At 37.8% G+C, this 20,128-nt stretch overlaps 1 protein-coding gene across 5 annotated transcripts in view; it reads right to left on the reverse strand.

Annotated features, from left to right (window-relative positions):
- Nucleotides 1-1,374: 1,374 nt before the first annotated feature.
- FBXL20 (F-box and leucine rich repeat protein 20) overlaps nt 1,375-20,128 on the reverse strand; it is a 91,977-nt gene continuing 73,223 nt past the window's right edge. For 4 of the 5 annotated variants that reach the window (XM_061143896.1, XM_061143899.1, XM_061143897.1 and 1 more), the window contains 9 exons: nt 16,623-16,718; nt 14,927-15,053; nt 13,505-13,579; nt 10,949-11,079; nt 9,345-9,405; nt 8,385-8,429; nt 6,541-6,597; nt 5,330-5,542; nt 1,375-3,936 (listed from right to left, as the gene is read on the reverse strand). In XM_061143896.1, the coding sequence (XP_060999879.1) occupies nt 3,829-3,936; nt 5,330-5,542; nt 6,541-6,597; nt 8,385-8,429; nt 9,345-9,405; nt 10,949-11,079; nt 13,505-13,579; nt 14,927-15,053; nt 16,623-16,718 (913 nt within the window). In that variant the 3' untranslated portion in view covers nt 1,375-3,828. The remainder of the gene's footprint in view (nt 3,937-5,329; nt 5,543-6,540; nt 6,598-8,384; nt 8,430-9,344; nt 9,406-10,948; nt 11,080-13,504; nt 13,580-14,926; nt 15,054-16,622; nt 16,719-20,128) is intronic. The other variant, XR_009693018.1, reaches the window with a different exon arrangement.

Below are 20,128 nucleotides of genomic sequence, written 5' to 3' on the forward strand. Positions count from 1 at the left end.
CCACTGAAGGAGTCTGTCAGCCAGGATGCACAACAGGGATAGAAAACTAACCTTAAATCATGCACACAGCAAGGGGGAAAAGCAGGACAGACCCATTTCCTTTAAACCCTTCCTCTCTGGTGGCAGTTGTCATGAGCAATCTGACTTTCAGCCCAATAAACATGAAATCGACAAGGGTCCACCATGATCAAGTGTTCCTTGCTCTGAACAACACAGTCACCAAGGCTATGTCACCCACAGGCAGACAGGAAACCAACTCTTCTTTCCTGGGATATCACACTTCCTAACAACTTCAAACTAAGACAGGTTCCAACTCGTATTCTGTTTAGCCTCCCATGCCATTTGTGGGTTATCAAACCAGTAACAATGCATTTTACAAGGCAATTAGAAGAAATAAGAGAACTTGACTGCTACAGCACTGTAGCTATATTGAACCGTTCAAACAGTTTGGAAAGCCTGAAATAAAGCATCATAAAAATATTCACCAGATTTCCCTTTAAAAGGTGATATAAGGAATATGAAAAAATTCTGACTAACATGTCTGACTAAATCAACTTAATGGATGTGGAAATTTATAAAAACCACTTAAGAAATACTTTTACATCCACTAAAGAGCAGAATAAGATGAGAGATATTTTTTACATAAAAGCACAATGTGCTTCCATATTCCAAATATTGGAAACAAGGGAAGAAGCCAGATTCCCTTATTTCTTATATCTGACAGTTTGATTTCAAATTTAGTAAGCAAACATCAAAGATTACTCAGTGAAAAATGGCCTGAGCTGCCTAACGGTTACTGAATTCAAGGTTGTCCAGATCAGGACAAGAATTCAGAGAGGAAGCCAGATTGAAGACATGGAAATAAATTAGCACTGTCACTGGCAGTGAAGCTTTAAACAGAAGGCAAGAATGGGTATAGAAAGGAAATGGAAGTCTACACACACAAAAAAAAAGCTGGAATCATCACCTTCATAGGTAGGGTCAATGAAGATGTAAAAGATACTGATGATGCTGGAAAACATAAGGGGAAAAGGCTGCTTAGAAAAGAGATGATCTGGATGTGTAATAACTTTGAGGATACCTTCTTACTTTGTGTAAATCTCTTCTCACTGTTCACTCTGGTTTTTGGTGTTTTTTTTTTTAATTGAAGGCATACTCTGGAGTCAGACAAAGGGACCAATAAATTTTTCCTACATCTGAAAAGCCTTACTGGATTTTCAAGAGTTACTAATGTTGAGTCAGGAAATATTACATTCAAATGATAGGACCCTTTCCACCTGACCGAAACTTACCATGGGTTCTCAAAGTCCTGTATATTTCATCAACCGACACAGATTGGCATAAAAATACGTGTGCTTCCAAGCTTTATGGGCCTTAAGTTTTCTTGAGAAAGGAACAAGGCTCCTGCCTGACCTAATACATACCAGAGCTGCTTACTCCAAGACCTTTATTCTCACTTGACTGTTCTCACCTGCACAAGTCCGCAGAGACTTGCATGTGGGTGCACTCTTTGAGAATAGAAACAGCATTTTCAAGACATTCATGTACTAGTGAATAGGTTTGTTCCTTTTTTAAATAAAGAAGTACCTCAAGAACTTCAACTGTTGGGAAATTAAAATCCACACTCACTAATAAATCAAAGGTTTATTCAGGCACTATTTTTTTTTTAAACTTTGTATGTTAGAGCTGTTGCCCCAGTTACCTGGGGATCTGAATATTTTCAACCACATCTAGAAGTGTGTGTGCAAATGTGTATATGTATATATGTGGGATATAGCCAGGAGAGTGGGTCTCACTTTGAAAAAAAGTATATTCCTTATGTGGTAACCTGAAAAGGGGATAAGGGAAAGGAAATGAAAATTACATATAATTTGAGCTTTTAAAAGGGTGTAATAATAAAATAAGATTTAAAATAAATTTAACATGCTAACTAATGGTGGATAGTAGATTCCTAGGACCTTTTCAACTAATTGCTTATGGAAAAGTAAATCACATTTTATTCTTACATATGTCCATATTACTAACACCTGCAGCATTAAAACAAGCCTTTTAACAGCCTGAATCATGTAGAAGATGACCTAAGACTGTGGTGGGCTGCACATTAATGTCCTAAAAAACCAAAAGTCACCCTATTAAAAAATCACACAAGGTTTCTAACCTTGATGTTTAGAAATCTACTTCTTACACTTCAGAAACTCATTTTATTTCCCTTATCCTCTATGATTTTTTTTTTTTTGGTGGGGGGAACTTCTTTGACTCTGATTCATGGGCACTGAATACTCTGCTCTAAGCTCTGGTGACCAGGCTGCCCAAGACACTGAACCCCCTACTTCCTCTCAATGTTCTCTTTCTGCCACCCCAATGCCTTTACCTGGCTTCTCTGATATTTCACTCATGGAAAGTCTGGAGCTCAAGAGAGATGGCTGATGGGTTCTGAAAAGGTTCTAGTCCTTTGAGGCTCCAACATTAGATATGATACCAAACACTGATGTACAGTTGACCAGCTGTGATAGGGTCATTCTTGCATCCCTGATAAGCTGAAATGGGAGGAAAAAAAGAGAAACAGCCCAGCTCAATTGCATAACTCCTCGAGCAGCATTCCTGCTAAAGTAGAACAAATCTCACAGGCACAAATCAGAGATGTCACTGATCACACCTAGATTTTTTCGGTCAACACACAATATTTGAGCTTTGGTGGAGGTGGCTTTCAGTTTCAGTTTTGGGATTTGCCATTCCACTCTTTCCTAATAATGCATTTCTCTCTCCTTATTAAGTTACATGGAAGGAAAAATGTGCAGGGGGAAATACTGGGTGTATCATGCATATTACCATTTACCACAAGATATAACAAAAACCAAAAGGCAAAAGTTTGTTTTCATCAAAATAGTCTTAGCTCAATTTCCTCTCATAATTTTTCTTGACTGGCAAAGATTCAGGCAGGGTCCCCTAATGGTAAAATTTAGAATTAAAAAAATATTTATTGATAATGTCTCTTTTAAAAATGTTTGGTAACCCCAACTAATCATCCAAAATGCAACTGTAAACACAACAACAGCAAAGGAGTAACAATTGAGTGTGAGTAAGCAGACTATTACAGATGACAGATTGAGCAAGAGTGCAGGAGGGAGCAACAGAGAATGAAAGACAGGTACACAGTGTGCTACAGACAGTGACAATCTGAGTGAAGAAGTCATCACATCTGGACCACAGTGATTTCAATGCAACCATTTAGCAAACCTCTGGGCCAAATACTAAAACACAGGAGGAGGAATGGACAAGCCTTCTTTGTGAGCATGCTCAGCATGTTGGCATGGGAACAAGGAAGCACAGAAACTCTTTAGTCATCTCACAGTGGATGGCTACCATTTATAGGATGCAAAGAAATTTTCCCTCTGGTCCCTGATACAAAATGTATTGTTTTTCTATGCTTTCCTTGACCCTGGAGGACTGCAGTTGCTGTTCCAAAATCGCCAAAGAAACCCCTTAACAAAATAAAGAAACCACAGTAGTAGTAACACTGGGTTTGCTGGAGTGCCCCCTTCCATCTACCTTGCTTATGATTTTCTTCTGGGCACATCCAACAGGAATGGTTAAGTTTTACCAATCCACATGATAAAGCCAGCTCGAACTCAGTCCCCTGGTCAGAGAGACAGACTGGGTCAGGGTGAGAGTGGGTATGCGTATTTATGTGTGGCTCTGGGGATCTGGGACACCGCCCTCACTTTGTAACCTTTGCCCGGAACACTGGGATTGCTTCCAATGGAGATCCACGGTAACTCTAGAAGTGTCATTAAATACTCAGTTCACCAAGGTTGACCACCTCCATTGTCATAGGATGATGCAGCATCTGCAGAAGCGCTGTCTGCTGCCCCCTACTGATGGGGGTGGAGTGACAGGTGCGAAGTAGGCGTGGACTTTAATATTGGGTAAATGGGTCTGAAACAAGACAGAAACGTTACTAAGAGGGAGGCCTTCAACAGAAACAGCAAGGTTGTTTTTCACAAAAACCAGAGGGACTGAGTGGACATGAAGGCAGAACAGAGGCTGAGCACGGACAGCATGTTGAGACCTAGGTTCTACTTCATACCATCCCAGGTTATTCTAAAAGACCGTATCAGCTCACATACCTTTGGTAGCTGCTTCCATAATAATAAAACTGGGGGCAAAAGTCATGCTAATCTCTTAACCTGTCCCAAAGGGATTCCTGGTTGGATTCCTATAGCTGGAAGAAATTATATAAACTTAAAAATTAATTTTTTCCAAGCCATTATGGACAATGTTTCCTCTCTTTTTTTTTTTTTTCCCCTCTGATATCTTTAAAAACCCATTATCCTCTTTTAACTAACATGCTTCTAACATTTACTACATAAATGGTTTCTAAACTCCTACTATGTTCAAGGCATTGTGCTAATTCTGTAAAGGGACAATGGTCAAGATAGAGATCCTGCTCTTAGGGAACTTAGGAGTCTAGACATGCACATAGATAGCTAGAGTGGAAGAGTGCTAAGTGATTCTTGAGGATTCAGAGGTGGAACCCCTGGCTGGGGTGGAATACAGCCAGGTAGGCCTAGGGACCATAGGCCACAGAAGCAGCTCTGGATGACCTGTGGCTTTTCTCTTTTGGTAAAGAAGAGATATGGATGCAAGGTCTTTCCACTGCAGTTACATTCTCAGTCTTCCAGGTCTAAAGGGAGAGGTGGAACTGAGGTCAACTGAAACTTCAACTTAAATCTGCTGTTCCTTTATGTACTCAGAGGCTATTAAGGCCAACACAGATATTTTTAAAGGTTGGTTGTAAGGGCCAAATTAAGCACAGTGCCTTTCCCACAACAGGTGTGGAGCAGATGTTCCAATAAATGTCTGTTGAGCAGAAAAGTCCAACACAAAGATTCATCTAGTCTTTTATAACCTCCTTGCTGGCAACCTGTCTTTCAGTGATTTGGCTATACATGAGACTGTTATGAAGGATGGGGCAAAAAGAAAAGGTAAAAAACTGTGTGATCCAACCACAATTTGCTGTCTTAAAAAAAAAAAGAACCCCAGCACAAGAGTTTGATATGAAAGGCTATACAAATTAAAAATTTTAAACCCCATTTAACTAAATATTTTTTCATTATTTCTTTTCTTCCTGCTAAACTTCCATCAGGAACAACAGGAAAAAACTATCTAACCTTTGGTTTGCCTGCCATCTTTTTTTCTCTTTGTTGAGAATCCAGGTAAATACAAATATCAAAGGAATCTAAACCTTAGAAAAGGAAATGGAGGGGGAGAAAAGAAAAAAGGAAAGTGCTGAGAAACTAGACCCAGAGGGTGATGCTGCCATCTTTACCCTGAGTCTCTTGATTCCAGCCCGCGTGATTTGCTGGCAGTCATAGAGTTCTATCCGCTCGAGGCTGTGACAGCTCTTCAAGTGCTCCAGGGATGCATCTGTGATTAGGGGACAGTTGTCCAGTTCAATCACTTCCAGCTGGTCATGGGCGCAGGCCCCATTCCCCAGGTGACGAATTCCATCATCTGTGATCAGCTCACAGTGAGACAGACTCTGCAGCCAAAGAGAGTAGGGAAGGACACTGAAATATTTAATGGCATTCTTTGAATCAGAGGCCTGTGTGTAATCAGGAAAAAGAACTTTCTGGTTTGATTCCGAAATATATCCAGCCATCACTAGAGCCATGTGGTGAAATGAAGAATGCATATCAGAGTCAGTGGGGTTCTGCTTTTGATAATCAAAGATCAACATTTCTCAGGGTGATTCTAAATACATCTTGAGAATTCCTATTATGACTGTGAAATAGTTCATAAACAAAATAAGACATCTCCCACAACCCTCTCGACACACAAATTATTAATTAATACTTTTTCCTCTCTTACTGGGACAAGGGGGGGGGGCTCAAACTTTTCCTACAAAACTTTTTTGAAATTTGGACTAAATATTGAATACCTGATGCAGGGCATGCCCAAATAGTTTATTACCTGAAGATGATTCTTACAGCTGTAAGATGTGATCACCTGTTAACTTTACAAGTTTTCCTTAAATCCCTGGTTCCTCCATGTGAAACACAGAACCCTTGACTGAAACCTGGTTTAATGTGCCACACAACACCAAAAATGAGCCTAGATACAGAACAGACAACCTAAATTCTTTCTCACAGTGTTACTGGAAGCAGTAGCAGAAACTCCCTCCAAGTAAAGCTTTGATTGGTTCTATTTTATAGGAACATATAGTCCCAATGAGAAGCAGACTGTATTTGGGGCCATCTCATCTCTTGGACCTCTGGAAATTTAAGCATCATTCAGGCTGGAGTGTAATTCATGCTGGAGGGAGAAAAACTGTCAATTTTCAATCTCCAAGCATTGACAGAGAAAACATTTAACTTTTCCAGTTTCTATCTTTCTCCCTTGAGATTAAGTCCTCGCTTGGTCTTCTGTAAAGCTGACAATTTGGAGAAATATACTTTCCCAAGATGGTAACCAGACAGCAATAGAGCTCAGTTTTGAGTAAATCCAATAAATATATAAAATTTCCAAAATCAAACTCACCAATACTTGAAGTCGAGGACAGTGTATAGAAAGTTGGATTAATGTGCTATCTGTTATCTGAAAGAAACATGTAAGTTTATTTTAGGTGTAATTGCAAAAAACTCATGGGCCATACCACATTTGACTACGCTGCCAGACTGATATCCCAATCATCAAACAACAGAATCTTAAGGTTGAAATCCCATCAGCTACCAGAACCTGTTTTTTTTAGAATCTATCCAGGCTAGACTTAAATTCATCTAGTCATCTTTGAACAGGTCTGTTGAAAATTGTTTTTGAAATAAATGAAAACTTGTCCCCTCATAACTTCTACCCACTGGACGTTTTTTGACCTCCTTAGAACCATCACAGAAGTGAATCAGAAGATATTGTTCCATGAAAAATATTAACGTAGGAACATCCTCAAGTTTTTAGATATCTGACCCATATTTTTATTTTATTTTTAAATAATTTATTTTACAATATTGTATTGCTTTTGCCATACATGGACTTGAATCCACCATGAGCATACATGTATTTCCCATCCTGAACCCCCTTCCCTGACCCAGATTTTTATAAGCAATGCCACGACTCAGGACTGGTAACTGGTATGTCAGTTATTTTCCTCAAGGATGGCAGAAAGAAGCTGCTGGGTTAACTACGAACATTCAGTAAGGAAAAACTCCTGAGAAACAAGTCTTTCATAATTATCTTAGGATGAAAAGTAAATCAGCCTTTCTTTTCAAATTTGTCTCCAATTCTGAAATTATTATTATAATACACGTAACTCCACAGGGGCTAAGAAATGGCAGGGGGTAGAGGACTAGAGTGGGCAAGCATGTGTGCATCACTCAGAAGAACTAACACCGGAAAGGACACACAGGCATGTGCAAGAGATGGATGTGAACATGTTTTAGTTTAACAAGGATTAACAGGTACTAACTAGTGTCCAGATAACAAAAAGTTACCTGGAGTACATATAGTTACTGAATATATAGCTGCTGTAGTTACCAAAGTATCTTCTCTTCTTGGTTTTTACCATTAAAAAAATTCACCGCTCTTTTTTTTTTTTTAAAGTTTTTATCTTGGCTGTGCTGGGCCTCATTGCTGTGCACAGCCTTTCTCTAGTTCTGGTGAGCATGGGTTACTATAGTTGCGGTGCTCGGGGTTCTCGTTGCAATGGCTTCTCTTGCTGTGGCGCGCCGGCTCTGGGGCACACAGGCTTCAGTGGTTATGGCGCATGGGCTTAGCTGCTCTGTGGCATGTGGAAGCTTCCTGGACCAGGGATCAAACCCATGTCCCCTGGATTGGCAGGCAGATTCGTTACCACTGGACCATCAGGGAAGTCCTCTATCTTCTTTTCAGGAGTCCCCCTTTAAAATTTCTCCCTACCCAACTAATAAACTCAAAGCTCTTAACATTGGTAATAAAAGAAAGTGTTAATAAGGTAGTAAGTCAGCCTGCCTGAAGGACAGGGTTCCACACACAGTTGGGTCTCTAGGGTTAATGATATATGAGGCACTGGGTCCAATTAAGCTAAAAAGGGACAGGTATCTATCAGTGTCGTGGGGTTTTAATTATTTACTGGTATCATAACCCTGTAGATCTAAAGAAATATCTTAATATCTTTATGATCTGAATGCCTGATCCTTCTTTCTTTCTAATGGCAACCTTACTGATGACATGCATTTTCCTAGCACAAATTGCATGAGCACCTGTGCCTGGTATGCCTGGAGGACACCTCAACAAATGGACAGCCAGCAGGCTCTACAATACTCGAGGGTAGGGAATTGAATGTTCTGACGTGCATATATTATGTACATTTCTATTATACAGTATTTCTGAGTAAAAATCCACAATCTTACCTGAACACACTCTTCCAGGTCCATCTTTTCAAGCTCATGGCAGTTCTACAAAATACAAACAACCCAACATTATAGAAAAAGCATTGAAAATATAGGAAAAAATTAAGATTAGAAAACTAAGAAATAGTATTAAATATACTGATGAAATCTCAAGGGCTTCAGAACTGGTGTCATTTTAATACCACTTTCTACCTTATTCCATTAATTACACTTTTTAAAAAGGCCTGTATTAGTGAATTTCTCAATTATTTCATACTTAAAGTATCTAATATCTTAGAAGTCCAAGGGAATAAATTTCCTGAATACTCATTGAGACAATATAGAGATCCTTTCAACCAAAAACAATTTAATGAAAATGATTTCTTTGGAAGCACAGGAAGGGAATCTGTGTCCTATTCTAGTTATGCCAAGTGCTTCCCCCTGTTCCCTCCCCCATTAGTATTCCATTGATCTGCCCTTCCTCGTGGTGCATTACACTGGTCAAAGATGGTATACTTTTTTTTTTTTTATGGTATACTTTTAAATACTATTATACAGTGACTTAAAAGCCACTTCATGTATTAATATCTTGTGGAAAATATAGAAAATCTCTTAAAATCTCTCCATTTAGATTAGGCTTACATGCTTCTTTCAACATTCATTCACCAGTTGCATACCAAATAACCAAGTAAATTTCTTTCACAAAGCACTAGGAAATGCCTGCTCAGTTTAACCTAGCATCTTATGAAAAAGTGGAAAATCAAGTCTCATGAAGGAGTGTCAGGCTCTCCAATGTATGTCTACCTTTCCAGAGCACTTGCCTGAAGCTTCAGCCCAAGAATGCTCAGGAACACCAGCCACAGACATATTCTCCCACATCCCATACCTCAATTTTCTACCCCCTACATTTCCCTATGTTGATCATTCTTCTGAAATTAAAAATCCTGGACAAAGCCTATAGAACCTGAAGAAAACACTTACCCTGGCCAGAGTGGTAAAGCCTACATCGGTTAATTGAGAACATCTTGCCACTTCTAATATTCTGTTAAAAAAAACGAAGTGAAAGTCAATCCCTTGGTCCCTGAAAACTGAGTCTATTAAAAGAGCAAGAATTTAAGAAAACAACCTCCTATTCCCTAAGGTCTATGTAACACAGAATGACATTCACAGCTAAGCAAGTCTGTATACAGATCTTGCCATTCTCTTTCATGGAGCGATCAAAAAGTGGTCCTGTAAACATATTTCAGGGTGACGCAATCAGAATAATATAATAGAAGCTTGTAGTTAATGCCAAAATGCATGATAAATGCATTAAAAAGCCTTCGTGATAGCATACTGCTTACCCCCCAGAGGGCAGCCTGCTCCTAGAAAACAAAGGAAATGGAGATAAATACTCTGTTTCAGTTAATCTTGCTGCTAAAGTAAATTATTCTCTTTCCCTATTTCACATGTACGTTCACTCAGATTTAAATAGCTTTTAAAAATACGATGAAGGGACTGGTTAATCATAGGCCTGTCCCAAATAAGAAATTCCAAATGTATGAAAAAAATATTCTTAAGCTTCCTGCCTCCTCCCACAGGCTCCCAGGGAGGCCCAGCAGAGAAGGAAGCTGAGCTGGCAGTCACTCTCCTATTCAGGAACTGCTGAACACAACCCTCAACACCAACCACAGGCTTGGGGAATCAAAAGTAGAAGCTCTTTTCTGTGAAAAGTCTGGTGGTGTCTGTATGACAGTAGCAAAGAATACTGCATGTTTGCTGACAAATTACTAAAGAAGTTAATTATTATAGGTAAGAAAAGCGGTTTTGTAGGTTTTGGAGCTAGATTGCCTGGGACTGAACACTTATTCCTGCCCTTCCTAATTGTGAGACCTTGAACTGTTTACTCAACCTCTTTGTGCTTTGGTCTTCTCATCTATAATATAGAGATAGTAACAGTGCTTATATGGTGTTATGATGATTAAATGAATTAATATTTGTAAGTCATTTAAAATGATGGCTAACACGTTTAATATGTAAGTACAACGTAAGCTTTGTTTTAAAGACCAAAAATCAGTATGGGCTTGATACCATGTGTCTGATAACACAGCATTCTTAGTAAATACTCAGCCAATCTTGTACTTAGGTAGAGAAGAGGAGCCACAGAGAAATAAAGCTTGCTTTAAAACCATGAGTACATATTGTTTTTTCTCTTTGAATATTCCCCGAGATGTACCTGACATCATTACTACAACAGAATAGGTAGGCCTCTATAAATTTTCTTCAGAAAGAAATTACATGAAAGCATTAATAAGAAGAAAATGCCTTTATTTCTTTCTTCAAGTAATGAGATAAAACGTTGCTATTTTAGTACTAGTTATATTCTAGTATGGACAGCAAGAAGTAGAAAATGAGGACTATTACCCCCAGGTTCAGGCCAATTACATGTAATCAAATGAGGCAGGAAGCAAGTAGGTGGGCATCTGAAAAGGTAGTAGTGGCCTTCTAGTGTCTACCTTAAAAATTTCAAGTTTCCAAGGAATGAGCATGAGTGGAGGCCGCTGCTCCTTTTCTCTGATTTTTTGAGACAAACAAGAAATGTTTACCTAAGCCGAGGGCAGTTCTGACCTAAAGCGTTCAGGATGGCATCTGTGATGTTGGAGCAGCCAGAGGCACAGAGGGACTGTAACTTATGGCACCCCCTGCATATAGTAATGAGACCTTCATCTGTGATTTGCTAAAAAAACAAGAGGGAAAAACCCATAGTTATCAGTAACTTAGCAGAAGATAAAGACAAAAAAAAGTTACCTCTGTGAAGTAAGTGCCAAAAAGAAATAAAAGCAGATTTGATATTAATCACATAGCAGACCTAAAAGAAAATGAACACTTTCTTCCTTCCTTCCAGTTCCTTTTGATTTAGTTTTCAAGAGAATCTGTGCTCACTGCTGGTGCAAAAGGGAAGAAGCTATAATGGGGTTCTTTTAACCTAATGGGAGTAACAGGACTGGGAACAGCATGGGGTGCATCTTGGTGGAGGTTCAATTAAATGATTTTAAAACCTAGAAAACAGATAAGAACAGCAGTATTTTAAAAGTATAAACACATTTACAAGTTCAAACTTGATACTGATATTAAGTTACTTTAACAACCTGTGGATGAGGCTACTACAGTCTTTTATTAACCATGGATCCATTTATTTCTTTTTTTTTTTTGGATCCATTTATTTCTAAATTTCAGTTTTATAAAGACTATCCTAATTTAATGGAGAGAAACAGTTGTATCCAACTCAAATTTTATATGTCTCAAATTATTATTTTAATTTTAAAATGAAAAAGAATACAGATGTTACATTAAAAAAAAAGATGTCATGTATAAACATCTTGTGTTGGATATGATCAACATTCTAATTTATCCTTATCTTGATAGATTCACTAATTTTGTGTAAGCCTCAGAATAAAGCTTTCCTGTCATTTCTGTTTAATCAAGCAGTATTCTTCGGTTCTAAGGATAACTGAAAAAAACAAACAAAAAACCCTCAAACTTTAAATATTCACTGCTTAAATCAGTATGCTCTCAGTATTGTAGAACTGAAACACAAATGAAAAATGGATGCAAAGACAGATTCAAGATCTGTCATAAGAATGAGTTGATAAGGCGTATATACACAGGAAAGTATTTTGAGGGCTGTGCTGTCCTTTTTTTTTCTTCATGTTTTAAAGTCTGTAAGGGATTACTGAGGAAAAAAGATGAAGAAAGTCATATTACCAATACTCTCCATTTTTAAAGAGTAAACATCTACTAAACTTTTATGTTTTCAAATTAGTCAAGAAGAAGAGACTGCATTAAGTATATACTTTGGTCACTTCAAAAGTTTCAGGCAGAAACTTCAAGAAGTCTTATGAATGCTGAGAATCATTTCATCACATTGCACAGGAATGACGGATGGAATGACTCATGCCCTAAGATCTGGGTGAAGGTAAACAGTAAAAGAAACATATGACAGAGCTGGTTCTTTATGCCAGAAGGGTAGAGGAAATGAAAATAAAATGGTAAATGCTAGGTATGGTATGTATGTATTTATATGTATGTAACATACATATATTATCTGTGCATGTGTACATAAATAAAATCTGAAGATGTATACGTTTTTTTCTATCACTGTAAGATGACGGTTTCATGTTTATGAAAGTTGTGTAAGATCTTTCTTTCATGCCAAATACTTCAGTTTCATAAATGAAAGTAGGCATATTTCTGGTAGTTAGCAACTATGGGAATCAAAACATCATCCTGTTAACTCAGTCTCCAGGAGCATCTTAAACAGATCACTTATAGCACCGTCCCTTAAGGGCTGGAAGGACAGGATGCTTAAACTGCACAAAACATGGCCCTCTATGTGTCACCCTAAAATGACCACTGTGCTCTTAAGTCTCAAGTGACCAAAGAATAAAGGGAAAGTATAATAACCAGAAGGTTCAGCAAAAACAAGGAAAACACTCACTAACTTTTTCACTGCGATGAGAGGCTCTCACTCCAAAGTAACACACACATGTAATTTTTAAGGCGAGAGAGAAAAGTTAAAGGTGTCCTGTCACCGCTCTTGGATCCTGAATAGTTTCAGTTAATTCTACGAGCAAAATCCAGGGGGTTTGTGATAGACACAAAATTGATAGTCTATTTTTTTTTTTTTTTCAAAATTGATAGTCTAAATAAACAAACCAAATGTAAACTATAAATACTAATTGAGAATAATTTAAAGGGTATACTTTGTTTGTCATCTACTTATATCAGTGGTCCCCAATAGTCATGACTGATAGATCTTAAAATGATGTGACTGCAATTAATTTACCAAAAATATTTTAAAGGCCAAACTTAAAAAAAAGTTTATGAATAATTTACTTCTAAAAGGTAAGTTTTTCTAAGTAGAAGAGAAAGGGGTAGAGTTATACTTGAGCTTATTTGGAATTCTGTATAAGCTACTCTCTATCTCATCTATGTCAAAGGCCCTAGGAGTGAGTGCTGCTGAGCATGTAAAAAAGCATGATGTTTACTTGAATCCTCAGGGATGAAGTGGATAAACTGCTGGTCTTTATGACTGAAACTCTTACAATAACATTACTGAAATGAATTACTAGCACAAAAGAGCGGTCAGAAGGACTGCTTACTAAGCAAGTCTGCAAGTTCAAAGTCACCAGTTCAGGACAGTGTGCACCTATGTACTTGAGAGCTTCATCTTCTAGCTAGAAAAATTAAAGAGAGAGAAAAAACTATTACTGATATTGCTTAAAATTGTAAAACTTTAAAATCTTAAAGGTTTAAGAGTGTACATACACACAGAGTGTACACATTCATCAATACATTTTAAATGTTGCCAACCAAGTTTCAAATAATCATATAAAAGTGCAATTCATATAATTAGTACGGTTATTAGTCTTTGTCATCAGTTTGCGCCACATTAAATTCCTATCACCAAATCAAGGGACAGATAAACACTGCCTAGTGTTCATGGATATTTCTGTTAATAAATTAAATATGTTTCATAGCATTCTGCTGAAGGATTTTGAAACTAAAGTAACTTTCTAAAGTAACACATTTCTACACTCCATGTAAAGTTCCTTAACAAACTTTAGAGAGCAGGAGCTGAGAAAGGAATCTGCTGTTTATCTGCTGCTGGAAGATCACTACTATGAATACAGTGCTGAGACCAGATGGCAAGTAACTTGACTATAATGATGCATCCCAATCAATATTTTTCAGGGTTCCATAAATAACCAGAAGTTCAATCTGTTGTTTTAAGGCAGTCATACTTTCGAAGCGCTGTTTCAAACAATGGGATATCCTCCCATTATGGTGAAAGAATGAGGGCATTTAAAAAAAAATAGAACCCAAGGCCTGGTTTTAGCAACCATTAATTTAAAAAAAGGGGAATAAGAGCATAGCCCTACTCTGTCAGTCACTTCTAAACCCACTCTTGATCCTTTCCTTCCAGATGTTGTTACCATGTCAATTCCTTTTTTCCCCTCACTGTAAAACACTGAGATATTAAAAATTTTAATGATAAAATATGTTGGATTTGTGATGTGACTGGCAGGAAAAAAGCATCAACACTATAAAATGTAGGTTGCTATAAACTTTGCACATCCAGCTCAAGGTCTCAGGCAGTAACAACCTGGCATGTTTTCTTTTCAGATTAAATTACATGAAACCCTTCTTGCCAACAGCACCTGTTCTATATGATTTTATCTCCTCATCTTTGCCTCTCCTCAAAAATTTATCTTTGGTCAGGTGTTAATTCTTCTCCTTTTTGGGGGGTTGAGGTGGGGGTGTGGGAAGGCCATGGTGCATGGCATGTATGATCTTAGCTCCTCAACCAGGGATCGAACCCATGCCCCCTGCAGTGGAAGCATGGCATCCAAGGAATTCCCTCCTCTACTTTTTCACTCTAGGGAAAATGCTTTAATTTTTGGTAAGCATGGGTTTTTGGTCAATAACACACAACTACGTATTTCTCTAGCCAACATCTTGGGCTGCCCACCAAGCTCATGGTGCCTCTATCAATCTAAAGTAAGAGAGGGAGTTATTATTACCTGTGTGCAGCCTTTTAAGAATAAGGCTTTAAGACCTCCACAGCCTCTCACTAGAGCTTGGATACCATCCTTGGTTACTTGGTCACACCAGGAAATGTTTAATTGCTCCAACAGTGGACATCCCTCACTTAGGAATAAAACAAAACGAAACAAACATATGACTAAATCCAACTCCAAAGGCACCAATGTCTTATTTTATTGGTTATTCCATAACAACAAAAGGCGCATTTATCAATGCTTGTGGTGTTCACGTGGGACTACACCACTAGGAGGGCTAGCTCAAATCTACCTTAACAAGCTCAAGCACAATGCTGTTTTTCAGATATATTAGATTTTATGGAGCTTTATACTTTTCAAAATATATTCTTTCTGCACTTATCATAACTTTAACGGTCTCAGACAGGAAATGGAAATTAAGTGATTCCTTCATTCAAGTTAACAGAGTAATTAATGAAGAATGAGATTCAATCTCAAATTCTTCTATCAAACAATTCAAGCACTTGTCAAAGTATTAGTAGTGAGGACACGGAAAATTTTCTTTTAAAAATTACAAAGGATCTGCAAAATTTTCTTTTCTGGGACATATCTAGGGTATATTTTACACAGGCTGAATTTAGGATATATGATATTAGATCTCCGCCTTCTATCAAACACTATTTCATTTTTTGATTTCACATTTAAACTATAGAAGAATCCCAAGCTCTAGGGCATTCTCTGGAAAATACTGCTTTGTTTTATAAAATAAAGCCAAGGGATCTTGGTTCAAGTTCATTCTTCAGCATTAATACTGTGACTTCCGGCAGTCACCTCAGGAAGTGTGCCAGAGCCTCTCTCAGACCAAGACTAGCAACAGTCCTTCTATGTTCTCCTCAAACTGATGCATTCATTTTTACCCTGCCACTTATTCCTCTGTAATACAACATACTTAAGTGTCTTTTTTCTTCTTCTAGACTCTGAGAAACTTAAGGGTAGAAACAGTATCTTATTCAGTTACCTCCCATGGTTGAAATCACAATAACTGGCATTCAGAAGTGTTTTAGATTTTATCTGAAAAGTGTCTACCTCACAAGATTTTCAAATAATTGAGCTCATTTACGTGAGCTATGAACACATATGAACACATATGAACACATAAACTATGAACACTGTTATACTACCTTATTTACTATACTAACCAGCCCCTGATACATGTGTTCTTAAGTACAGAAGGTATAGAAGGATCCACATTTTCATATTACTTACACTCTACTTAACTAAATTTACAATTCTTCTTTTAATAATTTAATTATTATTCATAAATGTGACTAATGCATGGGACCATAATCATTTATAAAAGGCTGATAAAAAAAGTAAAAGTACAGAGAATGAGCACTTCATCCTCCTTTTAAGACATATCTTTTTGTAATGTAGTTTTAAAAATTACATTCACATTAAAACAATTAAAACCTACTGAGTGCTTACTACATACAGAATCCTGTGCTAAGCACTTCATTCATGTACAAAGTACTATTCTGTTCAGAAATCCTAGTTACTGCTAGTCATTCCATCTGAATTTGTCCTATAATTTGGGCAAGTGTTAAAACAAATGATCAATTCCAAACCATAGTACATATCTATAAAACAAAAGTTTCCTTCAATTCCAACTTAAATAAGTATTTGTTCTGATTATTGGACATTCTTGTTAGAAGAAATTTACCTCAGAGCTTTTAGAGACATGTTTGTTATTGATGTACAGGAAGCCAAGTCAAGGTGCCTGAGTTTGGAACAGAACTTGCTAAGGCTAGTACATGTACTGAAAAAGGAGAAAATAATAAACAAATATGAACACAGTCTACTAAGCACATAGTAATATTATACACAGTTTTCAATAAACAAATAATACATCCTTAGAATTTCATACATAATTCTCATGTGTTACAAGAACTATAAAATTTCCATACCCCAAATATTAATAAAAAGTAGTTATAAATCCAGGCAGGGACCCTTCATGCTGAGGAAGAGGTAGGTTCTCAAAGGATAAAAAAAGTTGTGCTGTGTATAAGAATTTACACGGGGGGAAGATCGTTCTTGATTCACATTTGGAAACATTAACAGCTATTGACAGTGACTACATTTGTGCTGATAAGAGATTTAGAGGCATTTTGTAAATTCACAACACCAGAAAGCCAGAGAGAACATGCTAGCAAGTTGTGATACATGAAAACCAAAAGCTGTCTCTACTCTTTCACTTAAATCTCTTTCTGTAACAAAATAATCAGATTTTTGTAAGGTATACTGAGGATGGACCAGTGTTAGGCTGAAACAAACTAAGTTATGTAATATTACTGCCTGCTTTTCTTTATGAATTTGTTAAAAGCTCTTTTCTCACAGTGGTCAAGTTCCTCATTTAAATTTTTTTTTTTTAGTTATGGAAAATCTCAAATATACTCTCAAGACTAAATAACAGAGAATGCACATATATCATCATTAAACTCTTGACATTTATCAATATTCTACTACTGCTATTTCATCTATTTCCTTCCTTTTCCTTGTTCCAATTTTTTTAGAGGAAATCCCAGACTTATTATTTCACCTGTAAATATTTTGGGACATATTTCTAACATATAAGGATTTTAATTCCTTAATGTCTGACACCCAGTCTGTATTCAACTTTTCTCAAATGTATCATAAATGCCTTTGTCAAAATTCCTCTTGTGGTTTTATTCTGCAGTTTAGTAATGAACACTCTTTCTTGTGTTCATTAGCCAATCACCTCTTTCCTTGGTGAAATGTCTAAGTGCTTAGGGCTTTTCTTTTCTTTCAATTGATTTTCTTTTTTGGGGGCCACACTGTGTGGCATGTGGGACCTTCGTTCCCTGACCAAACATCAAACCTGTGCCCCATGCAATGGATGTGCGGAGTCTTGACCACTGGACCACCAGGAAAGTCCCAGGCCTATTTTTAATTGGATTGCCTTGTTATTACTGACTGTAAGAACTTCCTGTCCATCACCAACTCCCAGAATTGACTCAAACTCATGTCCATTGAGCGAGTGATGCCATCCAACTATTGCCATCCTCTGTCGTCCCCTTCTCCTCCTGCCCTCAATCTTTCCCAGTATCAGGGTCTTTTCAAATGTGTCACTTCTTCACATCAGGTGGCCAAAGTATTGGAGTTTCAGCTTCAGCATCAGTCCTTCCAGTGAATATTCAGGACTGATTTCCTTTACGATAGACTGGTTTCATCTCCTTGCAGTCCAAGGGACTCTTCAGAGTCTTCTCCAACACCACAGTTCAAAAGCATGAATTCTTCAGCACTCAGCTTTCTTTATAGTCCAACTCTCACATCCACACATGACTACCGGAAAAACCATAGCCTTGACGAGACCGACCTTTGTTGGCAAAGTAATATCTCTGCTTTTTAATTTGCTGTCTAGGTTGGTCATAACTTTTCTCGCAAGAGTAAGCATCTTTTAATTTCATGGCTGCAGTCACCATCTGCAGTGATTTTGGAGCCCCTCCAAAATAGTCTGCCACTGTTTCCCCAACTATTTGCCATGAAGTGATGGGACCAGATGCCATGATCTTAGTTTTCTGAATGTTGAGTTTTAAGCCAACTTTTTCACTCTCCTCTTTCACTTTTATCAAGAGGCTCTTTAGTTCTTCTTTGCTTTTTGCCGTTAAGGATGGTGTCATCTGCATATCTGAGGTTATTGATCTTTCTCCCAGCAATCTTGATTCCAGCTTATGCTTCATCCAGCCCAGCGTTTCTCATGATGTACTCTGCATGTTAAGTTAAATAAGCAGGGTGACAATATACAGCCTTGACGTACTCCTTTCCCAATTTGGAACCAGTCTGTTGTTTCAAGTCCAGTTCTAACTGTTGCTTCCTGACCTGCATACAGATTTCTCAAGAGGCAGGTCAGGTGGTCTGGTATTGCCATCTATTTAAGAATTTTCCACAGTTTGTGGTGACCCACACAAAGGTTTTGGCATAGTCAATAAAGCAGAAATAGATGTTTTTCTGGAACTCTCTTGCTTTTTCGATAATCCAACGGATGTTGCCAATTTGATCTCTGGTTCCTCTGCCTTTTCTAAATCCAGTTTGAACATCTGGAAGTTTACGGTTCATGTACTGTTGAAACCTGGCTTGGAGAATTTTCAGCATTACTTTACCAGTGTGTGAGATGAGTGCAATTGTGCGGTAGTTTGAGCATCCTTTGGCATTGCCCCTCTTTGGGATTAGAATGAAAACTGATCTTTTCCAGTCTTGTGGCCACTGCCGAGTTTTCAAAATTTGCTGGCATATTGAGTTCAGCATTTTTACAGCATCATTTTTTTAGGATTTGAAATAGCTCAGCTGGAATCCAATCACTTCCACTAGCTTTGTTCGTAGTGATACTTCCTAAGGCCCACTTGACTTCACATTCCAGGATGTCTGGCTCTAGGTGAGTGATCATACCATCGTGATTAACTGGGAAGTGAAGATCTTTTTTGTACGGTTCTTCTGTGTCTTCTTGCCACCTCTTCTTATTATCTTCTGCTTTCTCTATGTATTCCTGATATATAATGGTTTTCAGTGTAGAAATCTGGTACTTCTTATTCTCAGTAGGTTTTTCATGGAAGCTTTTGATCATATTAAGGAAACTCCCTTCTATTCTTTGTTGCTTTTTTTTGGCTGTGCCACTCAACTTGCAGGATCTTAAGTTCCCCAATGAGGGACTGAACCTGCGCCCCAGCAGTGAAAGCACTGAGTCCTAACCATCTGAACCACCAGGAGATTCCCTGCTGAGAACTTTTATCATAAATGAGTGTTAAGAGTTTGTTATGTGCTTTTACTACATCTAATGAAGCATTAGTTATCTACTATTACATAGCAAATTACCTTAAAACTGAGCAGCTTAAAATAATAATTATTTATTATCTCAGTTTTCATGAGTCAGGAATAAGTGCACAGGGTGACTTGGACTCAGGATCTCTCACAAGGCTACCATCAAGGTATACTAGCCACCGCTGGAATCATCTCAAAGGTGGCAAGATACTGATTCCGTTTCAAGCTCATTTAGGTTAAGTGGAGGTTGGCAGACTTAAGATGACCCAATTCCAAGCTTCCCCATTTGGTTTTTGATAGAATTCAGGTTCTTGCTGGCTGTTGGCCAGAGACCTGAGTTTCTTGCCACATGGGCCTCTCCAGAGAGCTACTCACAAGAGGGCAGAATGCTTC

The sequence above is a fragment of the Dama dama genome, chromosome 5 (genome assembly GCF_033118175.1).
Source record: "Dama dama isolate Ldn47 chromosome 5, ASM3311817v1, whole genome shotgun sequence".
NCBI lineage: Eukaryota > Metazoa > Chordata > Mammalia > Artiodactyla > Cervidae > Dama > Dama dama.